Source organism: Camelina sativa, chromosome 15 (assembly GCF_030686135.1).
Source record: "Camelina sativa cultivar CO46 ecotype springtype chromosome 15, ASM3068613v1".
NCBI lineage: Eukaryota > Viridiplantae > Streptophyta > Magnoliopsida > Brassicales > Brassicaceae > Camelina > Camelina sativa.
In genome coordinates this window covers 11,426,035-11,453,101 of record NC_141894.1, presented here as the reverse complement: position 1 = coordinate 11,453,101, position 27,067 = coordinate 11,426,035, and the positions used below count along the sequence as shown (strand labels likewise).

At 34.5% G+C, this 27,067-nt stretch overlaps 5 protein-coding genes across 8 annotated transcripts; 2 read left to right on the top strand and 3 right to left on the bottom strand.

The window, feature by feature from the left end:
* Positions 1 to 1,157: 1,157 nt before the first annotated feature.
* Positions 1,158 to 3,510, top strand: LOC104746538 (uncharacterized). Its single transcript, XM_087488971.1, has one exon. The coding sequence runs from the start codon at positions 1,202 to 1,204 to the stop codon at positions 2,960 to 2,962; it is 1,761 nt and encodes a 586-aa protein (XP_087345097.1). The 5' UTR covers positions 1,158 to 1,201; the 3' UTR covers positions 2,963 to 3,510.
* On the bottom strand, positions 3,047 to 7,139 carry LOC104746539 (glutamyl-tRNA reductase-binding protein, chloroplastic). Its single transcript, XM_010468047.2, has 5 exons — positions 4,638 to 7,139; positions 4,431 to 4,511; positions 3,901 to 4,005; positions 3,634 to 3,783; positions 3,047 to 3,509 (listed from the first exon to the last, which is right to left on the bottom strand). The coding sequence occupies exons 1-5, from the start codon at positions 5,007 to 5,009 to the stop codon at positions 3,261 to 3,263; spliced, it is 957 nt and encodes a 318-aa protein (XP_010466349.2). The 5' UTR covers positions 5,010 to 7,139; the 3' UTR covers positions 3,047 to 3,260.
* Positions 7,140 to 7,856: 717 nt separating this feature from the next.
* LOC104746536 (protein MANNAN SYNTHESIS-RELATED 1-like) lies at positions 7,857 to 11,191 on the top strand. Its single transcript, XM_010468044.3, has 6 exons — positions 7,857 to 8,977; positions 9,381 to 9,534; positions 9,622 to 9,692; positions 9,798 to 9,883; positions 9,971 to 10,550; positions 10,638 to 11,191. The coding sequence occupies exons 1-6, from the start codon at positions 8,876 to 8,878 to the stop codon at positions 10,914 to 10,916; spliced, it is 1,272 nt and encodes a 423-aa protein (XP_010466346.1). The 5' UTR covers positions 7,857 to 8,875; the 3' UTR covers positions 10,917 to 11,191.
* A 103-nt stretch (positions 11,192 to 11,294) lies between these two features.
* LOC104746534 (calcium-transporting ATPase 9, plasma membrane-type) lies at positions 11,295 to 17,718 on the bottom strand. Its single transcript, XM_010468036.3, has 32 exons — positions 17,530 to 17,718; positions 17,339 to 17,455; positions 17,209 to 17,248; positions 17,006 to 17,118; positions 16,783 to 16,914; positions 16,601 to 16,690; positions 16,437 to 16,506; positions 16,229 to 16,299; positions 16,066 to 16,149; positions 15,898 to 15,975; positions 15,744 to 15,815; positions 15,561 to 15,644; positions 15,383 to 15,465; positions 15,194 to 15,302; positions 15,062 to 15,117; positions 14,935 to 14,977; positions 14,770 to 14,853; positions 14,521 to 14,658; positions 14,376 to 14,441; positions 14,189 to 14,287; positions 13,946 to 14,056; positions 13,607 to 13,774; positions 13,290 to 13,514; positions 13,095 to 13,211; positions 12,891 to 12,989; positions 12,648 to 12,785; positions 12,465 to 12,565; positions 12,321 to 12,366; positions 12,102 to 12,236; positions 11,917 to 12,024; positions 11,740 to 11,831; positions 11,295 to 11,638 (listed from the first exon to the last, which is right to left on the bottom strand). Exons 1-32 carry the CDS (start codon positions 17,716 to 17,718, stop codon positions 11,533 to 11,535), a joined length of 3,264 nt encoding a protein of 1,087 aa, XP_010466338.2. The 3' UTR covers positions 11,295 to 11,532.
* Positions 17,719 to 19,065: 1,347 nt separating this feature from the next.
* On the bottom strand, positions 19,066 to 21,892 carry LOC104746535 (GATA transcription factor 24). Of its 4 annotated transcripts, none has more exons than XM_010468039.3 (8): positions 21,634 to 21,892; positions 20,673 to 20,981; positions 20,445 to 20,540; positions 20,235 to 20,368; positions 20,015 to 20,146; positions 19,588 to 19,693; positions 19,411 to 19,476; positions 19,066 to 19,316 (listed from the first exon to the last, which is right to left on the bottom strand). In XM_010468039.3, exons 2-8 carry the CDS (start codon positions 20,964 to 20,966, stop codon positions 19,248 to 19,250), a joined length of 897 nt encoding a protein of 298 aa, XP_010466341.2. In that variant the 5' UTR covers positions 20,967 to 20,981; positions 21,634 to 21,892; the 3' UTR covers positions 19,066 to 19,247. The 4 variants fall into 4 exon arrangements, with proteins under 4 accessions (XP_010466341.2, XP_010466345.2, XP_010466344.2 ...); XM_010468043.3 differs by having other exon boundaries at positions 19,066 to 19,310; XM_010468042.3 differs by having other exon boundaries at positions 20,451 to 20,540.
* Positions 21,893 to 27,067: the final 5,175 nt, after the last annotated feature.

Below are 27,067 nucleotides of genomic sequence, written 5' to 3'. Positions count from 1 at the left end.
GAATGTGGCAAGCCAAAAGATCAATTTCATTACCAAGTGGAGGCTAAACTAGTTCACATAATAATTCTTTAGACATGGGAATGGTTTGTACCTTCTTAAGACGATGCTTAGTCATAGCAAGCATGATGTCATATCATCGTAGATTGATTATATAGCGACGTGATTAGTGACTTTTCAGATCCAATACTGCTCAAAAAAGTATGAATTTCTCCCATTATTAATGACTTTGCTATTCTTCGCAATGATCATCTGACTCGCAACATATGCAACAAATGCCATAAACGTTCTGAAGAAAAAGTAGTTTACAAATAGCTGGAGATTTTTGGCTCTCTGAATTGGCTAGGTTGACGGCGTGGCATATATGTATACTTTACACTTAACAACACTGTTCAGAGAAAAAAGCATTATGGGAATAGTGAAAAATGAGAAAAAAAATAAAAGTAGAAATCACTATGGGAATAGTGAAAATGGCTAGCGTCTATAAGCTATATTCTAAAATGAATACAAATGCAAGTCTTCTTTTTACCATAAGAGGATTCTACAGGATAGTTAGAGTGAGAGAATCATTACAAAATCATACCTTTAGAACAGTATCGTCTCCAGGTCGACTAATACCTTGTACCGTTCACTGAGGAGTCCTCATTCCACATTGCTCTAACTGATTCCATAACCAAATATCAATAAAAGGATACGATTTTTATCTGATTCTCAGAGACGAACCTATGTGATTCTCAGACTTGTACTCGGCCCACTGGGCTTTTCTAGATATGGCTCAAATACGTTTTTCACGTGTCTAGCTTTCTTGAAGACTCTGGTGTTGCCATACGATATTCGATATTTATGTCACTAGTAGTATAACATGTCAAGTCAAGTCTACCTTTCTCATCAAGCAAGAAAGACTTCTCATATGCTTTGTTGATCAAGTAAAGTTAACTTTATTTTAAAGAAACGGTGTACAAAAAAAGAATAAAGAATACTAGCTACTACACTGTAACTGTTTCAATATAGACAAGTAACATTAGAAAAATGCAAAGGGAAACGCATTGGTTGCGTAAGGAATTTTAGAATGTATTACAAACAAAGAAATGTTCGCATTCTTAATTCACATATATATATATATATATATAAAGACGTACCAAGACTCTCAAATCATCTATATATATCCATCATAAATTTCATATCCTCCGTGTTCCGTTCAGCCATGAATTGTGAGTCAAAGCAGCAATCTGTTCATCCTCTTCTCTTATGCCCTTATGCAAACTTTAAAAACAAGGAAGACGACTTTCGCTGGATACATTTCAGAGAGTCACCAACTCTTCCCAATGCCGACAAGTCTACATTATCATCTTTATCACACATCCGTCCCTTAGATTTGTGCAACAGCAAAGACGGTACATATGACGAGTTCTTATGCCAGATTTGTGAGAAACCCTTGGTTGGTACTTTATTTTGTTCCTGCAAAGAATGTCTTAGCGAATTTCCAATTGCTTTTACCTACTACCACAAAGAGTGTATGGAGCCGATACAAAATCACCCGCATCATCCAAAACATTCTCTCCGACTTCAAGCTAATTATTCGAGTAAGATATGCTTATGTTGTTCAGATGATTTTTATTGGGTTTACCATTGCTCTCTATGCGATTTTACTATCTGTCCATATTGTGCTAGAAAGCCACCACTCCTTGCAATAGACCGTCCAAAAAGGCATGAGCATACCCTCTTTTGTTTTCCTCGAACAAGCTCATTGATTTGTGACATTTGTGGGTTGAGTAATACTAGGTCTATGATGTATTCATGTCGTCAATGTGATTTTGTAGCCCATAAAACTTGTGCTTACTTGCCATCCATCATAAGAATATCACGTCATGAACACCGCCTCTCTTTCACTTCTTCACTAACTCCTGAAAAATGGTTGTGTGGAGTGTGTCGTGGGAAGATAGACACAAATTATGGAAGATATTATTGCGTCAAGGGTTGCATTTATGGTGTTCATTCTAAATGTGCAACCAGAAAAGATGTATGGGATGGAAAAGAACTTGATGGACAACAAGAAGATCCATATGAAGATATTATTAAGTCGTTCGATGAGATAAGTGATGGAATCATACGACATTTCAGTCATCAAAATCATCATATGAGACTCGACGATGAGACCAATAGAAAATTTGACGAGAACAAACGTTGTCAAGCATGCACACTTGCTATCTGTGATGAAATTATTTACAGCTGCATGCAATGTGATTTTATCCTCCATCAAGAATGTGCCCATCTTTCTCGTAAGAAACAACATGCGACGCATCCTCATCCCCTTAGGCTACAAGTGGATGATATAGAGGATTCACTCATATGTGAAGCTTGTAAGCGTGAAAGCAATGGGTTCGCATACTTGTGTTGTGAGGAGAGATGCGATTTCATATTAGACGTACGTTGTGCTTCTTTATCCGAGACATGTGATCGTCGATGTCATCCACATCCTTTGTTTCTTACATCTGACCCTCAAACTTCACAAAGTTGTTCGATTTGCAATAAACTTAGACGCCATCGTCTAAACTGTGGAGAATGTGGTTTTGTCATGTGTTTTAAATGTGCAACATTACCTAATAAGCTAAGGTACAAGCATGATGAACATTTTCTCATTTTTTCTTATGATAAGAAAGTAAAGGGTCAGTATTTGTGTGATGCTTGTGAAAAAGAAGCTGATCCGAATAAAGGGATTTATATGTGCAAGAATTGCAATGTCATACTGCATATTAAATGCTTACTTGGAGATAAGGTCATGTATATGATGCCTGGTAAAAGAATCATCTTTCGTCAATTAAAGATTGATATTCTTCTCAATAATCGTCTTACTCGCGACATATGCAGCCAATGCAATAAACGTTGTAAAAATAAAGTCGTCTACAAAATATTTGATAGAGAAATATTATGCTCTTTTTGCTGTGTGTTAAATCGTAAACCTTAATGTGATAGTATTATATTGTTCTTTATCCACTTTTCTCTTCATAACGAATGTATTATTTGGTCATAAATTTAAGTGTACACGACCTTTTTCCAAAACCATTCAAAGATAATTGAACTATCGCATAATCATATCTCCTATTGGACAAAATCTTACATCATGTTTGGTGCATGCCCTATTTACTCAGAACAGATACTTATCCAAGAGATACAACACAGAGAGCTCTTTGTTTACCAATTGTGGCATAAACTGGTAAACAAAGAAAAATAATGTGGACAACAACAAAAAGAAGTCAATACCGTTACTGTGCTCCCTTGAGTGATGATGCCACTACTTGCTTAAGTAGTTTAACCTTGTTGAAATCTGCAGGACAATAGCTTTTCTCTACTTCCCAAGCGAGCTGTGACATTCCATTAAAGGATGATTTTGCTCCCTTTTCATCTGTTACTTCCATCGGAAATGGAATCCTCACATCATATACACCTCGTGGAGACCATACTCGGAGGTCGAATCCAAGCCTATCCATCCATATCATCTTTGTTTCTGAAACCTGGTGTGAATAAGAAAAATGAATGATAATCCTGAACAAACAAGTGAAACTAGTAGCTTTGCTCCTGAGATTAAACATTCTTTAGAGTATTTGCATAGCATGCTGAATATACTAAGTTACTAACCACAAAGTCCAGATCCACGTATACGTTGCAGAAACGAAAAATGTCTTCCATGTTGTTAGTGTTGATCTGGTTGACAATGTCTTCTGCAACATCTCGAAGAGGATCAGGACTTGCATTTTTATAATCTGATGACGCCACCCAGATTCCATCCTGTAAAAGGATTCAAAACGTTGTTATCAGAGTATTCAGGAAATGCACGTGTTCTTTGTTACGATATAAAGAGAGAATTAATTGTCAAAAGAAACTGGAAGAGCTTGCGATTTCTACCTCCATAAAATCTTCCATTTGGAGTACACGGTCAACTGCAACAACATATAAACTATCCTCCTCAACTTCTTCCCCAAATTTTTTCCTCCATGTGGCACTAAGACGCTACATCAAACATTGTGAAGACTTCGATTCAATTCAAGTAAAAGCACATGAAGAGAGCAATAAACCTACCATCGTGCAATCAGTGTTATGAGAAATAGCCAAACTGGTTTCCACATACATCTCCAAGAGGCTACGGAAAAGTCGAAAACCAACACCACTATCCAAAACTACACACTCAATAGCTCCTTAAAATACCAATAGAAAGCACTATGGAAATAGTGAATATGGCTAACGTCAAAGCTATAATCTAAAATGAATATAAATGATGCAAGTCTTCTTTTTTACCCTAAGAGACATTAACAGATCAATCAAGAAACCTTATCGTCCAAACAAAGTATCATAAACAATGCACAGTTAGATAAAATACTCCAAGACTAATGATGTGTTCTTTGGAATGAGAGAGATTTTAGTAAAAAAGCTCATACCTTTAGAACAGTATCGTCTCCAGGTCGACTAATACTACCTTGTATCGTACACTGAGGAGTCCTCAACCCACATTGCTCTAACTGATTCCATAAACAAGAATCAAAAAAGGATACGATCAGAAGAAACAATAACCAAATACTTATAAAAGGAGTAAACTTTGCAACTTTACAAAGAAGGAATTGAGCAAAAAAAAGAGGAGGACGGACCTGAACATGAAGAGAAGACCTCTTGTCAGGAGAGAAAGTGCGGTTGAGGCAAAGAACAGGAGTGCCATCTTGGTCAACGGCGAAGCGAACTCCAACGCCGAGAGGCCAGCCGTCGTGGGTCAAAGTGGATAGAGTTCCGACTGATGAAAGCTCCATGATACTCCTCGATACCTCCGCCGGAAAGGGCTTGTGAGTCGTCGAAGCGGAGGTCGCCGTCAACGGAGTAGCGGAAGCCGTTGAAACAGAGCATCGGAGTGAAATTGGACGAGATGGGTCTCGTTTCAGAGAGATGAATTCGCGTCTCTCGTTTGGTTTGGCGAAATTGGGAGATGGGAGAAGAGTGAGAGCGAAGGATTGGGTTTGGAGTTGCATTTTTTGGTTTGCTCTGAGAGAGAGAGAGAGAGATAGAGAAAAGGACTCTGCCTTTGTATTTGACGAAATCAAGATAAACAAAAAAAACTTCGAATAGAACAAACCGGAGAGTCGTAACCGATGTAAACCGAAACAAAATTTTCCCGGTTATTGTGTTTTATAATGTGGACTTCATCTTCACTACACAATCATTTTTTTTTCCTACATAAAATCCAAAAAATCGCTCAGAAAATGTAGCTTGAAATTAGGATTTCGTTCATTATTTTATTTGTTGGAGTTATTATTAGTCATTTTCTGTTTGCTACTTTGCTTATATTTGTTTCCAAAAATCATATACAACAATAGTATATCGTAGATGTATTGACGTCTGCATTGGGTAAAAGAGAATTGAAGAAGAGAGTTACATCAAAAAGTTATGAAGTGGTGTAGTAGTTGCACACTGTGTTACGCTACAATTCAACAATCAATCAAGTGTTCATTGTGACCACCTCACAAACTTAAAAGACAAGGAATAAAAAAGAAAGAAAACACAGAAGAGTCATCAGTCATGCATGAATAATAATCATTGTCATTGATCAACTGATCAGCATGTGTTTTTCCTGATGTTCCACCAAATTTTTCTGTGTGTAAACCGGCTTTTTATAATTATGGAGACATGACTAGTGGTTACTATTCGCCTGAACAGTGAACACGGTTCTGAATATAATCAGTTTAGGTCGGTTCGAGATCTAATTTTGTTTTCAACTACTTTTATATATTCCTTCCGTTTCAAAATATAGGATGTTTTGGAGAAGTTTTTTGTTTCATAATATAGGATGTCTTCAAATTTCAATGCAACTTTTAGATTACTTTAGTATTTTATATTATGCAGTATTGTTTTTGATTGGTTGAATTTGTTAAAAGTAAAACTTCTTAATCTGCGTGCTTTACTTAAAACATCCTATATTTTGAAACGGAGGGAGTATTAGTTTAACAACCATTCGAGTTTAGACTAACCAAAACTGAAAATAATCGAATGGTTGGTCAGCTCAATTCAAATCCCAAATATCCAAATCCTAACCTGAAGTAACACCCGCGTGTCTAAATGATGATGGGGTACATTGTGATTAACAAAAGTTGAGCATGAAACTTGTACGTGGCCTCTAACGAAAGCTATATGCATCATTACAGTTACTTTTGACTCAAAGTTTAGAGTAATATTGTAATTACTCTATTAGTCTCATGTCAAACAAATGATATGTTTAAAATGTGTTTCAAACCTATCTGTAATCCATTGCTTTATCATTTGCTTATAATTTAATTGTGAAATAACTACTCTTATCTTACATAAAAGGAATTTTAGTATATTCTTACTTTATCATCGATGATATAGAAAGTATATTATGTATCGTTACCGACTCCCTCTTTTTAATACGACTAGTGATGAGTCCGTGATTTAAAGATTTTTTTTTTTCCATCAACCACATAGTTGGTAACATAACCCTAAAAATGATTTACGAAATTAATTAACAAAAATGTAAAACCAATTGAAAGAGCTAAACAATTTCTGACTTCGAAGTTACATACTCTCTCCGGTTTTGTTTACTCGACGTTTTAGAGATTTTTGCGTGGATTAAGAAAGTTAGTATATTGACAACTTTAACCTCACAAATAACACAAATTTACCATATTATTTTTCATACATAATTATTTTTCTTTTTACAATCTAAATCTAAAAATAATGAATACGAAAAAAAGATGGATAAGTAAATTAATACCTTCGACTTCGTCGGCCTGATTACGACGGTGAAGGAATCGATCGGAACGGAAGCTGTGTACTCCACCAACGGCGGACTCGATCGGAGCGGCTGATGTGTACTCCACCGACGGCGGACCCTATCGGAGCGGCTGCTGTGTACTCGACGGCGGACCCGATCGGAGTGACTGCTGTGTAGTCCACCGACGGCGACTGTGTAGTCCACCAACCATTTACAGTTCTTCTTCTTCTCCATCTTCCCCTGTTTCTTATTCTACTACTACTTCCTCTTCTTTTGAATCTATGGAGTAACAAGCCAAGATGGTAAGTATTCTTCTCTTTCTAATGATAAACCACACAATCCTAAAAGCAATGCTTCAAACTGACGCAGCTCTATCTAAGTCACTAGGTTTGTAAAATTAGTTAATTGGTTTTCTCATATTTGATTTGGGTTTTTTCTTAAATGGCATTTGTCTCACAAATAACATTTTTTCTCTGTTCTTATGGTCATGCTTTTGTGACCCAATGTGGAGCTTTGTATTTAAGCTAGTGCGTATATCACTTTTATGTTAGTGACATGTTATGTGATTATCTGAAAAACATTTTTGCTTGGTTGATTCCCAAAGGCCAAAGCTTCTGTAAATCTCCTCCATAGCAGTGATGGATTTGTCTTTCTTTTCTCCTTATTTCAAAAGATCATAAAACGCTTCTCAAGATGGTTGTTTGTTTTGTTCTGATAGCTTTTGTTGTTTAAGGAGATAGTGATGAATTCATGATAGCTCGATCATATTCAGATTTCTATTCATCTATAGATTTATATTTTTGTTTGATACATCGTGATGGCTCACTCTAGTAATAGTAGAAATTTTTTATTACTCCATGGATAATTGGAGGACATAGAAGAAATTGAACATCAATGAAATCATCTTATAATAGATCTCAAATCTAAAAAGCTTTTGGGCAATTAATCTTCAGAATATACAATATCATATCTGGAATAAGTTCTCCGTCGCCGTAATAGCGTTTGTTGAGATCAAAATCATGCACCACATTGGGATTGACATGAGCAATCTCTTCGCCTAAATGAAGCTCTTCTTCTTCTTGCTCCAAAGGGACTTTGTTGAGATCAAAATCATTCACCAGGATGGGATCGACATCAGCATTCTCTTCGTTCAAGTCAAGTTCTTCTTTGAAAGGGTTTCTGTTGAGATCAAAACCATGAACCATTACACCAACATCATGATTTTCTTCCACCTTCAAAAAATTATTGAATGAATTTGCCATTTTTCTCTAGATGTTTGACAGAGAAGAAAAGTGAGTATGTTTATAAGTAGAACAAAGTGACTCATCGTATAATGTTTACAAGTTGAAAATAAAGTAACTCCTCGTATTATCCAACATGACCAAATTACGTGATTTTTCAATTAATTATAAATTGTGTTAGTTTTGAATAAGGTTAGTTTTGAATAAGGCTATTTTGGGAATTTTATTGTAAATGTTATCTTGAAATGTGGGAACGACAACTAATCTAAAACAGAAAAATTACTCTAAAACGTCAAGTAAACTAAACCAGAAGGAGTAAATGATTTAACAGCTTAACCCATTGGCAGTCACAATTAATTTAGCTAAAATAAAATTTTGACTCTCATCTCTTCTTAATCCAATGACAGTCAAAACTAATAGAACACAAAGAGTCACAAAATGTTTTTAAAAAGAAAAAAAAAATATGAATGTCGTCTTAATTTGACTGGTTTAGTGAGACCACCGGTTAAAGTGTATACCAAGATTGAAGGCAGAAGTGTCGGTGGCTGTGTTAATGCGTAAAAGACTTCAACTTCAGCAATCAACACTGACAATAACACTCCCTCGAAACAAAAAAAGGAGTGATCTTTTTCGACAAACATTTATTGAAAAAGAAAAAAAGAAAATCCAAAAGAGAAACTGAGATTTCATATTTGAGGAAGATAGATTGTCTCTATCTGCCCCACGACACAACACAACACAACACAACACCTCTCTTTGTTGGAGTCTCTTTTTCTTCTCTTCCTCTCCTCTCTCTCTCTATATTTTAACTCATCTACTTACTAGTCAGAATCCTCTGTTTTTGTAAGAGAGAGAAGGGGTAACAAATATGGGTTTTGATTTGAGGCAAGTAGTTGCTGGTATTCTCACCATTACCATGTTTGTGATGCTTGGACAGATGCTTCATCGAGATTACTTTGATTCTCTTCAGGTTATTAAACTTCTTTGCCGACAGTTTCTTTTTAAGGCTTTTGTTCTACTCATTTCAGCTGAGTTCAAGTGTGTTCTGTTTGATTGCTCTTCTTCATTGTTTGTGTTGATGCTTCTCTTACATGCGTTTTAAAAGCAGATCTAATACAATTAGTTCAAGTGAAATTTTTTTGCTTGATTTATGCATCAAAACCAAAACTTTCCATTTTTAGATCGAATGTTAGATTGCATTTTGATCATAAGATACCTAAATTAGAGAGTCAACAGTTTTTTTCCAGCGGGTCATTAGGACATGATTGATTTCATCTCTTTTGGTGTAAACTAATAGTGAAAAAAGGTTCAACCTTTTCTTTTCTTCTGTAGCTTCTTAACTCAAAGTCCTTTTTTTTTTTTTTTGTTTACAGGAGAAAGCTCAGGGAGATGCACAAGATATTGAATTTGAAGGATCTAAAGTCGCTGTGAGAGATGGTCTTGTCGGAACCGTTGAAGGCAATAGTAATGGACCTTGGATGGAGGATAACACTGATCTTAATCCTTGTTGGCCAACATTACTATCCGGTTTGTGTCTTTTGCAGTTTCTTATTTTTTGTTTTGCATTATTGATTCTGGACTATATTGACAAATTAAAGGACTTGATTGTTGCAGATGAAGCTGTATCATCGAAAGGGTATGTTACATTCTCACTAACCAACGGTCCTGAGTACCATATCTCTCAGGTATATCAAAACTCTGGTCTTCTTTATTAATTTCCAATCTTTAAACATGTTTTTTGTCTTCTTCCTGTCATTGTTTGTTGTGGTTAAAATTGTTCTCTTGTTTAGATCACTGATGCTGTAATGGTGGCAAAGCATCTTGGAGCAACTCTAGTACTTCCTGATATAAGAGGAAGCAAACCTGGTGATGAAAGGTTAGTGTTGTTTAGTTGTATGTGCATGACATTTTTGGTTTACTGATTTGTTTCTTAGATCTCTAAACTATTTTACTGCTTTATCAGGAGTTTTGAAGATATCTATGATGCGGATAAGCTAATTAAAAGCTTGGAAAATGTCGTTAAAGTTGTGAAACAATTGCCTGAAGAAGTTTCTCTAAGGAACATGGCCATTGTGAAGGTCCCTACCAGAGTTACAGAAGATTACGTTAAGGAGAACATTGTTCCCATCTTCAAATCCAAAGGAAACATTCGAGTTGCATCATACTTCCCTTCTGTAAACTTGAGGAAATCCTCACAAGATGGCGAAACTGATCCTGTGGCGTGTTTAGCAATGTTTGGGTCATTGGAGCTGCAACCTGAAGTGAATGCAGTGGCTGAATCAATGGTTGAGCGGTTGAGGACTCATAGCCGGAAATCAGGTGGTCGATTCATAGCGGTAGACCTTAGAATCGACGTACTTGAGAAGAAAAATTGTCATACAACTGGTGTTGGAGGGTCCAAGACATGTTACAACGCGCAAGAGATTGCTTTGTTCTTGAGGAAGCTTGGATTTGCCAGCGACACAACTATCTATCTGACTCAGCCAAGATGGGACAGTAGCCTCAATATCCTTAAGGATATCTTCCCGAAAACGTTCACAAAGGTAAGTAGATTTCCACATTCTTTAGTCCAAGAAAGTGTTTTACGTACCCTATTGTTAATCTTGATTTTGTCACTTAACTAATGGCAGGAGGCAATAATGCCGGCAAGTAAGAGATCAAAGTACCTTGAATCAGAGAGTTCTGAGTATGAAAATGCTATCGACTTCTACATAAGCTCAAGAAGCGATGTCTTTATTCCAGCCATATCCGGTCTGTTTTATGCAAACACAGTAGGCAAAAGGATAGCTTTAGGTAAGACTCAAGTGCTAGTTCCTGCAGAAATCTCAGAGACATCTGGCCTTGCTACAGATTTCATCTCTCCGTATATCTCAAAGAAGAACCACTTGGCTTATTCATGCTTTTGCTGACCTTCTCGCATTTCTATAGTAATCTTCACGCATACTTCCTCGGAAGGCCTTCTCAGTTTTCATCAAGTGTAAGCCATTTAATTATTTTCTTGTTTTTTATTTTGTAAGTTTGTTTCAATATAAGTTGGTTTTTTTTCTTTGCATTCTTTGAATTTTGCTTTATAGTACGAAACACATAAATTGTTTGTAAGATTGATTTAGTATTGAGGGTTTCTAGTGAAGGAAGAAGAAACATGTGAACTAAGACAAGGATGTGATCTTGCTTTTCTCGAAAACCATGTTCATTTTTCCTCAAATCTAGTGGTAATCACACAGAGAATCCTCCATGTGAAAACAACACTTTTGAAACCAACCAAAGACTGAGCACAAACTCTCTCGTTAGTACAACCACAAATCCAATTCAATTCACAGTTGCACTTTTACATCATACAAAAAGAAGAAGAAATAGGAAAAGGGACAAAAGAATTGAATCATTGCAGTATACATTTGAAAATATTTTTACCATTTAAAAAAAAAGAAAGAAAGGTTAGAGGTTTAGGCCATTGTCACAGGTTATATATCTGTTATTGCTTCTGTAGTTGCAGTATTGAGGAAGGTGAATCTAGTTTTGTTGTTTTTACGCACTCCTTGAAGCTTTGTATTTACGGAACGGTTTCTTGAAGTAGACGCTCAACGGAGTCTTGGGCACAGGAATCAATTTCCCAACAATTGCAAGTGGCCAGCTGCAGAGGAAGTAAACAAATTGTTTATTCATAGTTCTGGTAAAAAACAGGAATCCATTTTTCATAAGCACTGAGAACAAGTTTGGAGAAATTACACCAACCTGACCAATCCAATGATAATAGAAGCAAGCCATAACTGCCAACTTAGTCTAACCGTGTGGGCAAACTTTCCGAGGAAAGTAACGATGAGTATCTGCATTTTCGACCAGAAGCATTTACTATCAAAGTCTCAAACGAGAGGAAACACAATTCAAGGTGGCTTTGTGTGGTTGTCATACCTGAAGTATAAAAGTGACTCCAACAATTGCGATGAAGAGAGGGTTCTTAGATACTCCTCGGAAAACATTCATTTCATCTGGTTTCCTTGCATTGAACTCGTTGAATATCTGGAAAGACTTGCAAGATTAAAAACATGCTCCATAGGTTATAAGACGAGAGATGAAAGAAAAGATGATTTGCTTACTTGACACATGACAAAGGCATTGAATATCATAGTGTTCTTTACTTCCAAAGCATGTGCATGGTTGTCGTGGTTCAAGCCAAGAATGCCTAAGCCTGCAAAGTTGAGAACTAGAAGAACAGCCACTTGATAGAACGACTGCAACATCCCCAGGTTTCAATATCAGATACTTGCAAGCTAGAAAACGTATTTGGTAAAAAAAATTAATCAAGAGAAAGTCACCTGAACAAGCAAGTTCCTCCACATGATGTTTGTTATAAGAGGTTCCCTGCAAATCCAAAAAAACAAACCATTACGAACCATACGACTGAAACCACAAATACCTAATTTTGTTTCACTAAAATTCTGTGGACATGATGTTTATACCTTCTTCCAACAGGGGTTCTATGCATAAGATGATCAGTTGGTGGCTCTGTAGCGAGTGCAAGTGCTCCAAGAGTATCCATAATAAGGTTGACCCAAAGTAGCTGTATCAAAGAACACCATTCTCTGTCTTTTTCCATTTTTACCGTGTCTAAAAAGTTCAACCATTCGTAAAGATTAGTTTACCTGGACAGCCTTTAAAGGAACATCACCAGAAGACATTGCTGCTACAACGTTGATTATCAGTGCTGCAACATTCACAGTAAGCTGAAATTGTATGAACTTCTGAATATTTGCATAAACAGAACGACCCCAGCGAACAACCTGAAAGAGTAAACAGAGTTGTGTGAATAGAAAGGCATATAAAGGAATAGCTGTGGAAGGATAAGCTAAAAGATCATATTTCTCTAATTGCTATAGTAGACTAACCTTTACTACTGAAGCAAAATTGTCATCCAAAATAATGATGTCGGAACTCTCTTTCGCAACTTCTGTTCCTGATATACCCATAGAGAGACCTATATCTGCCTATACTCCAAAGCAACAAAACAAGAGTCATATTTGGATATAAAACACAATATCAGCTGTTAAAGAAATTTTTTTATCTTATGAGAAGGAGAGAGGATTACTAACCTCATGGAGTGCAGGAGCATCATTAGTACCATCACCAGTGACAGCAACAACATCTCCATTTTTCCTTAATGCTTGAACAAGTAAAAGCTTGTCATTAGGAGAGGACCTACCCATGACCTGCAATTAAACCTTAAGTTAGTGTCTGAAAAAGCAGCAGCAAGGTCATATTGATCATTGACTGTTTTATTGTCATACCGTTATTTTCTTGGCTACTTGTTCTCTCTCTTTTTCAGATAGCTCACGGAACACTTTTCCTTCGATGATAGTAGGCTCAACAGCGTCTGTATCTGAAGAAAGTATACCACACTCCAAAGCAATTGCTTTTGCTGTTTGAAGATTGTCACCAGTCACCATTCGAACCTTAACACCAGCACTGGTGCAGATTCTCACTGCTTCTCTGACACCAGGACGACAAGGATCCTATATTGCATTGATCAAAATTGAAAAGCATCACATAGTGAACTCATAAAACAAACCAATAGTTACCAAAGAAAGGCTTTCAGAAAACAAACCTTTATTCCAACGATAGCAAGCAAAATCAATTCATCTTCTGGTAAATCCCATTTATCCAAGTCCTCTTGTTCCTTGGGGACTTTGTTCAGCTCTTGTGTTCTGCATGCAATAGCAACACATCGCAAGCTATTTTTCGCCATGCTGTCGATAGCAACCCTGAAAAATTCCTGCAATACAAGTTTCCAGACACGTATGTTTTTGAGATTTTGAGATGAAAGGCATAGTGTAGTCACACATTTGGTCTTCCTAGGCTAACTGCAGTGAGTGTCCAAGTGAAATTTTTAACACCGTTTTTAATTCAAAAAGATTGTAATTTCAAAATCTTTTAGTAACCTCACCTTCTGGCTATCAATGGACTGAAGAGTACCATTTGAGTCCATGTATTGTGTACAGCAAGCCAAAACTATCTCTGCTGCTCCCTTCCAGTGAATGAAAACTTCAGAATCACCCTGCAGTCATTTAGTGACTGAAATCTCAGCAGAACATAGCGGTGAACTGAACCAGGAGCATACTGCAATGCCTCCACAGTAAAAAGAAAAGTTCTGTATTTTGAAAGTTGGAGAAAGGATCAAAGAAATTACTCGAAGCACAGCAACACCTCCACGCTTTTTCTCTGAGTTGAAAGGGAAAGCATGGATGATAGCAGACTCTGACCTGATGGTCTCAAACTTCATCCCCAACTGTACCAATAGATTCTTTTAAGTATGCTGGCCATACAGAGGAAAAATATTCCAAAGATGGACGACAGAGTAAACAAACATGTGATACCTTATACGCCCAAGACAAGATAGCCTTCTCTGTGGGAGATCCAGAAATCTCTACCTCTCCACCATCCTACATAGTGTAAGGAACTCAGAATTTTGCCTCTTTCAATACATAAGAAGATTCAACAATATCAGAGTAGAGAAACCACCTTAGGATGAAAAATATTTCCTGTAGTGTTCTGTGCCACTCCTTCACTTATTAAGTCAACAAGTTTAGGGTGGAGTCCAGAGGGGTTGTCTGCTACATCCATCTTTGATCCTCCAGCATAAGTCTCAACCACAGTCATCTGAAATTTTTTCAAGGAGTAAAGTAAGCTATCTAGAAGAGGTATGATGATTTTCATGTCAATGAAGAAAAGCTCCCCATAACGCTGATACTGAGTTTTACGGAGACTGACCTGATTCAAAGTTAAAGTTCCAGTTTTGTCACTGCAGATTGTTGTTGCTGATCCCATGGTTTCACAAGCTGAAAGCCTCCTAACCTGTTTAGCAATTGAAAACATTGTCAGAAAATAATCGAGAAGAAAGAATTAAAGCTGAGAAACACCAGTCTAGATTCTTACCAGAGCTTTGTCTGCCATCATCTTTCGCATTGAGTAAGCCAAACTGAAAATATAGAGTCAAGAAAAAGTAGATCAACACAATGTTGCTAGTTGTTTTCTGAGTGGGATGATATTAAGTAAGACTTACGTGAGGGTAACTGCTAAGGGAAGTCCCTCAGGCACAGCCACAACCACAATAGTAACCTAAACAAGAGCCAGAATTAATTTATATGTCTATATATCAAATAACATAATCAAAAATTGTGGGATCAACACTTACAGCGATTGTAAATATCTTTACACAATCATCTACAATGTCACTGATACTTGTTGTCCCTTTGATAAACTGAGTCGCTCCATTAGTATCTTGGGTAGTTCCGGTAAAATATCTGTAAAAAAAAACTCACGATCAACATGGTTTGAAGTTGTAAGCCAAGAGATTAATTGACCAAGGGTAAATGAATATTACCTCACAAGAAGAGCCACCAGGACAACAAGAGCCACTGAGAGCCCCACTATGCCGATGAAGGTTGCAAGACCATTTAACCGCACCTGTACAAGATTACGAAAAGGAACTGTTAGGCTTCTTCAGAACATTGTAGAGACCACAAACACAATAAACAAGTGATCAATCAAAGATGATATACCTGCAAGGGGGTTTCTTCACCAGTATCCTCTGAGATACTTGCCATCAACAGTCCCCACTCAGTGTTGATTCCAACACCAGTAACCTGTCAAAAGAATCACAAAGATTAACTATTAGGAAGTGTGAATTAATATGTGAAAACATTAGTAAAAAAAAAAAAAGGAAAAAAGCCTCAAAGATTTACCAGCATGCTACCGACTCCATCAGCAACTTTACAACCAGACATTAGAAAAGGGGATTTTTGATCCTTGTGAACCTGCAACAAAGTTCTGTGTTAGCAAGTAGAAAGAGAAGATAAGCATATAACTGCACAAGCAGAACTATAATGATGAACTCACAATCTTGCTTTCACCGGTCATGCTAGATTCATCAATAGCAAGAGAATGACCACTAATCAGCACTCCATCCGCAGGGACCTATATGAATACAACGATACCATAAGGCCAAATAGTTATTTAATTCTGAAACCACGGATGGAATATAAAAGACAAAGTATATATACATACCTGGTCACCTATTCTAAGAGGTATAACATCTCCGACAACAACGTCATAGATTGAAATCTTCACTGTTCTCCCTCCTCTCATGACCTGTAAGAGTTTTCGTTTTATTAATCATCCGCTCAAAAACATATGATTGCAAAACAAACTAAGATGTTAAAGCAAGCACCTCCAGTTGTATATTTCTTTTTTCATCGTTGAGGTTTTGAAACTGAAGAGATTGGCGATAGTCACTAACAGCTGAAAGAATCAAAAAGATAAAGCGTAAAGAAAGATTCCATCTTAAATGAATGGAATAGATATGTTTACAAGATTTTGTCGCAGAACACGAATACAGAATGTAGGCAGAAGACGAAAGAAGCATGTAATATATATACCTGTAACAACAATGACAAGCAAAACTGCAAAGGCAATGCTTCCACCATCAAGCCAACCTTCTTTCAAACCCTGATGATGAAGTTATAACCAACAGAAAGAAGTAGATAAAATTAGTGCATTCCTGATTTTGAAAAGCAAAGAGATTTACAAAAGGAAAGCATACCTCTGTCTTGATTCCCAATGCCAATGATGTTATAGCCGCAATGATCAAGATGATGAGAGTTAAATCTTGCCATGCTTCCCAGAGGAACATCTTTTGGGAAAACATAAAGCCAAAAAAGTATGAGTTATATCCACATACTGATAAAACTACGTCAAAGAAGTTATAAAAGACTTTTCACTTACAAAAAAGTTTTTGCCCTTCTTCTTTGGGTAGGTGTTAGATCCAAATGCATTCTTCCTATCTACCACCTCTTTCTCATCCTCATTGATTCCTTGCTCCAGATTTGACTTCAACTTCTCTGCAACACCTTTGACCTGAAAGATCATATATATTTTAATAATGTCAGTATCATCAAATCTTCTCGTCTATAGGACAAAGATGATGAGAGTCTTGAATATATCATACCCCTCCATGTTGCTGCAAATTGGTCATGTTCTGGTTCCTGGTCATTGACACAAGCTTTTCGAGATCAATGTCAAAGTTACCAGTTGAAGCTGCTGGTGTTGATGAGCCAAACGCTGATTGATCCCAAAATAACAAAGTAAAGATTAATAATCATAGGAAACCAAAAAACAGAGATATGATTGAATTATGTGAGATCATCATACCAAGTTGTTGTTCCCCAGCCAATTTAAAAAGCAATGCTGCCTGATTCATAAAAGTAATTACAGACGTGAGATCAAGATAAAAAACAAACAAACAAACAAGATTGTATGATAGAAGAATATATATAAATACCCTAATGACTTGAGCATGTGCTCTGATCATCCTCCTTCGATTATCATAATGTTCTTCTTTATTAAGATCCAAAGTGTAACGAAATCGACGTGATGCGTTCAACACAAGAGCCGCTTGCTGCACAATATATCAAATCAAATGTTACAATTCACAAATGTTACAATCAAAGAAAGAAAGAAAGATATGTATACCCTCCAACGACGGAGAGATTCGACGGAAGCGTTCTTGGTGTTATCAATGTCAAAAGGATCATTAGGATCATGTTCGAGCTGTTCATGATCAGAATGATGTTCTTCAGTTTTAGCAGAACCAGCTTCCATATCGTCGTGACGGCCTGACATTGACGTCAGAAGCAATCCATTGCTGGACGACGTGCTCATTCTTCCTTCCTTGTTGGTCTGATCACGTCCCAGACTTCTTCCTTCTTTTCAAAAATAAGGAAGAAAAGAAAAAAAATATAACGGAAAGAGAGAAAGAAAACAAAAAATAGAAACGACCTTCCTGTTGTATGGATTTGGTCGTTATGAAATGGTGTGACGGAGAGAGAAAGGTTTGCCTAACTCGTAAGAGAGAAGAAGAGAAAGGCAACAAAAAATAAAAAGAAAGCAAAAGAAAAAAAAAAACAGAAACAGAGACACTCTCTTCTTTCTCTTACCTCTCTGTCAATCACAGAGAAAAAAAAAAGAAAGAGAAACTAATTTTGAGCTTTTCTAACAAAAAAAAACCCAAAAAAACAAAACAAAACAAAACTAAGAAGAAAGAGAGAGAGTTTCAATGGAATGAGTTCATTACTATTTTTGGTTTGGTTTGGCAAAATTTGTGGAAAGTTTGTTTTTTTTTTTTTTTTTATGGGAAAAAGAGAGAGAGAGAGAGAGATCACAATGAAGGAAGAAAGAGATTTTCCCGGGAAAGAAGAACATGGTTGCATCTCTTTGCCATTAAATTTAACATGGTGGCATAATATCTAATCAATCTCTATTTTATATACATTTCTTTTTCAAAACAAAACAAACAATAATTTATTCCTTGTTCTCAGATCTAACTATATTTGTGTTCGTTATTTCTTGCCCAATTCATTGGAAACTATTACAAACACATTAGTCTTTTTATGCCCAAAAAACTAATCTTCGGTAGGATTTACCTCCCTTTAGGCCTTTATCATTTGGTTAATTTCTTTTAAGTTTCAAAACACGAATGTGCAATTTTTCATAAATTTTTTTTAAACATTTATAAATTTCACGTTTTATAAAAAAATGGGATTTGCTACACTTTTATAACTATGATAAACAAAATGACAAAAAACTAGTAAAATTAGGTCTTGATTAAATTAGTATAGTATTCTGACAATCTATTGTTCACCTCGTATCATGTTAAAAATGGTATACTCCCCAATTATCTTCATTCCTTAATAAATTCTTTCTAATCAAGTTTCAAGAAAGATAATGGAAAAAGAATTTGAAAAGAATAAAACAATGTGACAGAGAGAGAGGATATAGTGAAGTTGCTGAGAAAGTTCGTATTAACCTGATGAACGTGTGTACGACAATAAGGTCACTTGTGTTGCACGACATAACCAATCATTGTTTCGATTTTTTATATATTAACATTCCATTTATCTACTAAGTACGCTTGTTATTTAAATAGCATTGATCTAATTAGAATCAAAACACACAGGTGAGAGGCTGAGCAAAGTGATTTTTATCTTTTATGATGAGTGAGCTTCTAAATAAGTGAAGAGCATCTTTTAATTTGTAAGGGTGAAAATGTGTCCTCAACGAATGAGATTACAACAGAGATTATGAACCCATAGAAACCCTAAACCTAACTCAGATTCGATTCCATCATAAACGAAATGATAAACAAATGTTTCTGTTGAGATCTTTTCTTACTTGCAATGGTTTCTCAGTTCTCATTGTGAGTTGCTCATGTCACCAGCTACTCCGATCACTTGATCAGCCTCGAGATTTGGATCCTGCAACTAAGTGATTGAGAAACAAAAATAAATGTATGTCATGTCCTCGTCAGAGCAAATCAAACTTCATCTCTGTGGAAAACTGAGGTCGCTAACTCACCTCATTCACAGGCAGATTCTGGGGCGTTGGAGGAGGAGGGACTTTGGATAAATCTCTAAGAGCCCCCTGATATTATATTGTCAAAGGCAATGTTATGGTTAGATTTATAGTCGGATAGATAGGCTAGATCAATGACTCAAAAAGTGATCAATTTGAATAAAGAAATCATTAGCTAACCTTGTTTGCCCACATAAGTCCACATGCATTACAAAGTGTTCTTGGCCCTGCAGGTCCACGTCGCATCATTGGAGTTGACTTCTCACTTGTTCCACAGTGCCGACATCTTAACATGTTCACAATAAAAAAAATATAAGAACAGAGATAAGCTTTGTCAACTTTAGTAGACCAAGCTCATCTACAATGACTTGCAACAACATAGTCAGCTCAATTATTGTTATCCTTTCACAACTAGTGATGCCATGATGACAAGTATACGTTCCAGAACTGAAGTATATAAGCAAAATTTATGGAAGTGAACGTCCTAAAATGGTTACCAAATAAATTATTTCCATGTTCTAGAATCTAGAGTTGATTGAGGTTTTATAACGAGTTGGCTAAAGGTTAATATAACTGCTATGAGTAATTTAAAGCATTTTCAACTTACAAAATCTCTGGCTTCTGAGTCTCACTCCCTTCTACGGCCCAGCTCTGGCTTGACCCCCAATCTGATCCAGTGGATGCAGAATCATCATTGCTTGACTTAGCCGATGTGAACTGACCTCTCTTACGCTGCATTCTGCATGAGACAAACAGAACCTTAAGTACAAACAAGAGGTATCTCAAAAGCTTACAGACACAAATCCTAGTAGTTGACATAAACGTACCTCGAGGCTACCTCTTTCCTGACTTTGTAGCGAACTGTCTTCTCAAAATTTCTCTCTTTTCGTTTCTCCCTAAATCTGATCAAAGAAGCTAACCGCTGCGGGACACTAAGCCTTTGAGGAGTACCAGATAGACCCTGGTCCATTTATTAGTCAGCCACAAACTCGATAAATAAACTAAATTCCCATATATGGTATTAAATCTATTATTACCAGTACCCTATTGTTCTGATGAGGTGGTCCATAGGATGGCGGGAGTGTCTGTGGTGGTACTTCACGTCCACCAAGTAATAGAAGCACAGCTTGAACCTGCATTAAAAAATATTAGCAACACTTCAATAAGCGGGAAAAAAAAAAACAAACCAGCTGGATACCTTGACCATATATATCCATAACTAAACCATCCAAGAACCAAAACTACTAAAAAAAAATTAAAGTCACCTTCTCAGGCGAGACACGGTCGAAAACATAAACTTGTCCCTGGAAGGACAACGTCAATTGATCACCATTTTCAATACCACGGTCTACAACTTCACCGCGATTATCAGCTGCGTTTCCAGGGTGAGTAGGAACCTCTGTCTCCACTCCTTCATCCATCCCACCATCAGTATGGTCATCCATCATACCGTTTCCATTATCGATATGGTGCAAGCCCTGGTGTTCATACTGCACATGCATTGGCTCCTGAGCTACGGCAATGTGCATTCGACCATTGTTTCCACGATGTCCATTCATGGTCTTTATTCGTCACTTTGTTACCGATAACATTCAAAGAAACATAAAATTAATTAAGACTACAACTTAATTGAGTTTGCAATACAAAGAAACTACTTAAGAGAAAGGAAGCTCATTAACAGTAACTCGATAGTCACAATACATTCCCTAGTTCAAGAAATCTTTGGGTTCTGACACAACAAGCTCTAAAGATTCTTAGTTCCCAGAAGTTGATGTGATCTTTTAAGCATTTTTAACAAGAGTAGAAGAAACTAATCTGATCTCGAGTAACAACAATCAAAAACACCTTAAAACCCTAACAAAAATTTAACCAAATCCAGTAACAAAATTACATTATAGCTTCACATCAGCGAGAGAAACACAGAACCTACACTACACTACACTACATGGCATCAATCAGATCGAATTGGAAAAAAGAGTCTCCTTCTTTCACGCTCTCTTTAAGTCCAAAGTCCCAACCTCTAAAGCAAAAGAACAAATAAGACAAGAACAATTCCAAATCCCCAATATAACTACTTCCAACTACAAAAATAAACCCACCAATTCAACAAGTCCAAACCTACACATCGATCGCCCAGTTCCTTATATATCATACATACAAATATTTCTCACTTCCACACGGGAAACCAAAAAAAAAAAAAACTGAAATTGAGGTTTAAATGACTACCTTATTGTTCAGGGTAATCCAAGCGAGAAGGATGAAGAACCTTTTCAAAGCTAATTCACGGGAAACAATGAAAAGATAAAGAGGATTTGATTGTACAAAGAGCGAACAAGGTTTTAGGGAGAGACAAAAATACCAAAAGGGGTAAACGGAGACGAGAGCGAAAAGAAAAAGAAAAAAAAGGGAAGCTCCTTTGATTGATTTTGATTTTTTTTTTTTTTTTCGGGGTCTGATGATTGGGGCGAAAATAAATAAATTTTACATTTTTCCTAAACACGTCATCGTTTCTTTATAAGCCAAACGCCGTCGTCTCAGTAGAAGAAGAAGGCTTGAGTGGTTGGTTAAAAAAACTTTAAACCTAATTACACATTCTTACACTACAAACAAAACAGTTTGTTTAATTGATCACTTAACCGGTTTAACCCACTCATTACTAAACCGGAATTTATCTAAAATTGGTTTCATAGCTTAGCAAATAAATTAAAAGATACAAATGAAATCATTTAAATTCTAAATTTTTAGTTTTACTTAAACTAAAACACTTTTAAACTACTTTTTTTGTCAGAAAATCTAAAAATACTTAATGAAAAAGAAACAATTTAATTAAGGATTGAGCCAAATAAATAAAATGAGTACAACTACATTTACATTGAATTTTTGTTGAATATGCATTTAATGTTACAACAAATATAACAAAAGAAATCATCAATTAATAATAAGAATTCAATGTTCAGAAAAAGAAAGCTATAATAAGAATTAACTTTAGCAAAATACTAAGATATTTATGTACTAAATAAAGAAAAAGAAGTAAAAAACATCTAGGTGGCCAAAAAGATAGAAGATTCATTTAATTTACTCTCATCTCTTAATAGTCTTGATAACTATATATGATCTTCCCAAAGTCTTGATTATCTATACTAATATTTTTGCAGCAGTTTTTGCTTAAAAATACTTTTTGGAAAGTTTTTACATTTAATACATTGATTTTAATGTTAGTTACCAAAACTTCAAAATTAATTATAAGTAAACTTTTAAAAAATAAAGAAATCTTTCTACCTCATTCTAAACATAAATATATGATTCCCTTTCATATTTAATTTGAATTTATATTTAAATTTTCTTGAATTATTCTATAATACATTTAGTTAATAAAAATTGTGATTTTTTCCTGCATACGATGTAATACTAAAATTAAAAAACGAACATTTATTACTCAAAAGATGAATAAAAGATACGGGTACAATATCCCACATCGTCTAAAAAAATGGACAATGGTTCAGAGTCATACTATAAAAGAGACCAAAATGATTCCGAATACAAATGAGTAAAAAGCTTAATTTATCAGGCATTCAAATTTTAAAAACTTTTATTTGGTTTATTCCGGTACTTTATTTTAAAGATTTTTAAAAGGTTAAATATGAAAAATATTTAAAACTTTTTAAAAGTTAAATATGATAAATATTATACCGTAGATACACAATAAATATTAAAAATTAAGATGATATAGTGTAAATTAAAATATCTCGGGACAGGGTTATATAGCAGGACGGGTTTTATCGATATTTATATAAATTAAAATATCATTAATTCGGTGTTACAAAGGTAAAATAACATTTCATTATTTTGTTAACATTGTCGGTATCAGAGAATAGACATATCTAATTAAATTGATTAAGTAAATATTATGCAAAAAAAATTATATTGCAGTATTATATGGTTTATTTAACAATTATTATATAATTATAACATATTTAACCAACAAATATAATTTATAATTTAAATATTTTAGTTATAAATAATTTTGTCCCGCGGTGTACTGTGGGTCCTAATCTAGTAGTTATTGAGAACACCGGCAAGTTCCCAATAATAATCCAAGGAGTCGGTCTACGCTATCGTTATCATTTTAGAGAGCATGTGATGTGAGTTTCTTCGCTTCCCAGGTGAAGGAGAAGGCTGTTGTAGTTTCTTGTCATAGACCCAACCGGCACTCCAAGAACATCATACATATTGTGGTAAATGGTGAATTCATAGAATTGGGTCATCATGGTGCAAAACCTACTCACGAATTATCCCTACCCCACTTCTCCTCATCTATGTTCCAATTTTGGTTCAAATCTAATATGGTATCTTTGTCCAAAAAAATCTAATATGGTATCTAGTTCTTTGGAGGATGCAAAAAGGAAAGCACCAAGTCAGCTAGTGCATGACATGGCCTTGTAATTGTCACACTAGTCTATGACATGGCACCGAACCGAACCGAATCAATAACCGAAATACCAAAATAATTTTGCCGATCGGTTTGATTCCCCTCTCACATTCGGTGTCGATAACCGAAATTTTCGGTTTTCTCGATTCGGTTCATTCAGTTTATGCCGATTGCCCAGGCCTAATATAATCCAACTCTTGGTATTTCACAATTCACAAGATATATGTATTGCTAATTTAATTATGACTTGATGTTGGTTATCTTTTATTAAACGAGCACATGGTATGATCTTGATTATATTAAAAAAAATATATTTTTTTTCTTCTATCTGAACACCACGACTAGTGTGAAATAGAACGATCCATTTTCATTTTTTATTTTGGGTCAGAGAAAGATCCAGTTTTCTTTTATGGTTTTATATCGGATTTTATTAACAATTTGTTTTTTCCCAAAAATATATTATATATGAACTAGAATAGGTCCACGTATTAACGTGAATATACAAATAATATGTGAAATTTTAAGTTGTATTCAAAATATTAATTTTATTTTATATAAGTTTTTCTTTAACTGGATTTAGAGTTCACACACTCCATCTTGCAATACAATTTTTTTTTATATTACATGATAATAAAATTAGATTTTAACTCTATGCACTCAGTCCCAATGAGTAACATTTATAATTTTCATAGAAAAAAATTTGCATTGTATCAAATTTATATCTTACTTAATATTTTTAAAAAACTAAGAATTAATAAAACATAACTCTCAAAGAAAAAAACTGAAACTAATTTTATCTCATATTTGAAAAAGTAACAATATCTTAAATATATTTGTTTCATAGTTTGTAATCTCATACTTAATAGTTTTACTACTTGTCCAACTACTTTTAAATAAAACTATACTAACATTATCATAAATTAATCAAAATTTCTTGGATGATTAATAATTGACAGTATAATCTCTTTATTTAATTGTGGTATTATAATAATTAATTGTATAATTTTCTTAATTCTTTTTCTTAGAGAATTAGTAATTTAAAATTAGAATTAGTATTATTGTTTATATACATATATGAATTATCTTTTATAATTATTAAATTGTTTCAGTTTTTAATTTCTTATAATTTACAAATATGTTAAAACAAAGTTTTATGTTAAAACAAAGTTTTTGTATAACACACAAATATGTTAAAACAAAGTTTTTAATTTCTTATAATTTACAAATATGTTATCCTTGATATCCATAGGCTCCTCACCACTCATGAGATGCCGATATCACCTCAATAAAAATATATTTTGAGGCTTGTTTTTGTTACTAAAGATTTCAAAAAATAGGCTCAACACCAATGTGTCTTGAGAATGTGTGAAGAGCCGAGCCTGCCCGTGGTACCACACCGTCCTCAGCCACCGGCGTTGTTTATGGTGCCTAAGCAGCTTGTTCTTGATGGTATTTCGGATGGCTACACTTGGCGGTCAAAACAAAAGGTACCACTCAAGGTAAAATTAATGAACTGTCAATTTTGTTAATTATAATTGTCTAGTTCGATTTCAAACATATTTTTTACATATTGTAGATTAATGGTGTGAAGTGTGAACGTCATCAATGAAGTGTATGAAGAGAACACTACAGAATTCGACCGGAAAATGTTTCGTAGGATTTGTAGTCTTATTATTGGCCAGGGAGATCAGTACTGTCTGGTTCATTACCATCAACCTCTAATCGATCGCCTGAACAACAAGTAAACGATAACGACTTTGGGAGAAGAAAATCAAATCACAGCGTCTTGATTTTTTCCCTTAATTAGTTTTCTTTAATAATTTCTTCGATCCTCTCTCTCTCTCTCTCTCTCTCTCTCTCTTGGGATCAATCAGTACTTTTTAAAAAAAATATAAAAAAAAATTAGCACTTTTCTATTCTTGTCTGACGATTACTTTGTCAATATGCTTATTTAGTCTATCTGTTTCTTCATTTCCTTCGATCAGTTCCTCTTACTTATTATTACAGTATTCTATGTAATTTTCTTTTAATGAAAATATTCTAGTACTATTTCATAATTAACACTCTCTATTAGCAAACATTTTTCTTATGATCATTTTTCTTTTTACATAAGAAAATATTAACCCAATTACTGACTTTTTAAAAACCCGATTAAAGACATTAAAATATTAAAATGTAAAAGCATCCAAAATACAATAAAAACCTCTATAAATTAATAAGGTCGGGACCACAAAATTTTATTAATTTATATAGGTTTTAATTTATCGATAAATTAATAATTATTAATTTATTGATAAATTAATATTTATGAGAAGATTTTTGATTTTTATAGTTTTGAATATTTTCTATTAAAAATAATTTTTTTTTGTAATTCATATTTTATACAATATTTTTAATTTATAACTTTGGCTATCGTAATATATTGGATGTCAACAGTTTACTAGATTATCCAGGTGAAAACGATAAAAATTTATTAGTTTATAACGAGTATTAATTTATAGAGGTTCTATTGTAGAGAGTTCTGTTTGTTTTAACTGTAATACAATTTAAGAAGATCCAATTCCACATTTAAATTCTATAAACTATTTTTATGAAAGGAATCTATATATACATTTTTATGTACATTTTGGGTTCTACCCTTTTATTTGTATTTATTTAAAAACTTATTTACAAAGTTAATCCTTAAATTTTTTCTAAAATAGCATTACTTCATATTTTGTTTTCTAAATATATTACATACCATTCCAACTAAAAAAATAGAGCAGAATCAATATGGAAACAGAAACTATGATATACTTAATCACACCTTCTATTGTGTATTGAAGATATTGTATCTCTGAATCCTTTGTAAACAAATAAAACAACAATTTGATTCCTGTTTTGTTTTCCAAAACCTGTGAGCTTTGATTTTTAATGTAAGAAGAACTTCGATTCACATTTATTTGAATATTATAATTAATATATATATATACTTAATAAAATTTTAAAATATTACGAATACGTAAAATTAATTTTTTAAAAAAATACTATATAATATAGTTATATAGTAGATGAGTTATAAAGAAGACATGTTGGAATTAATAAAATATCATAAAAATGTTAACATGGGTTAAATACTCATTTTATTATTTGTCAACACTATTAATATTAAAATATTTGACATATAAAAATTAAGTTGATTTAACTAAAATTATGTAAAATAATTAAATCATTAGGAAAAATGTGACTTAA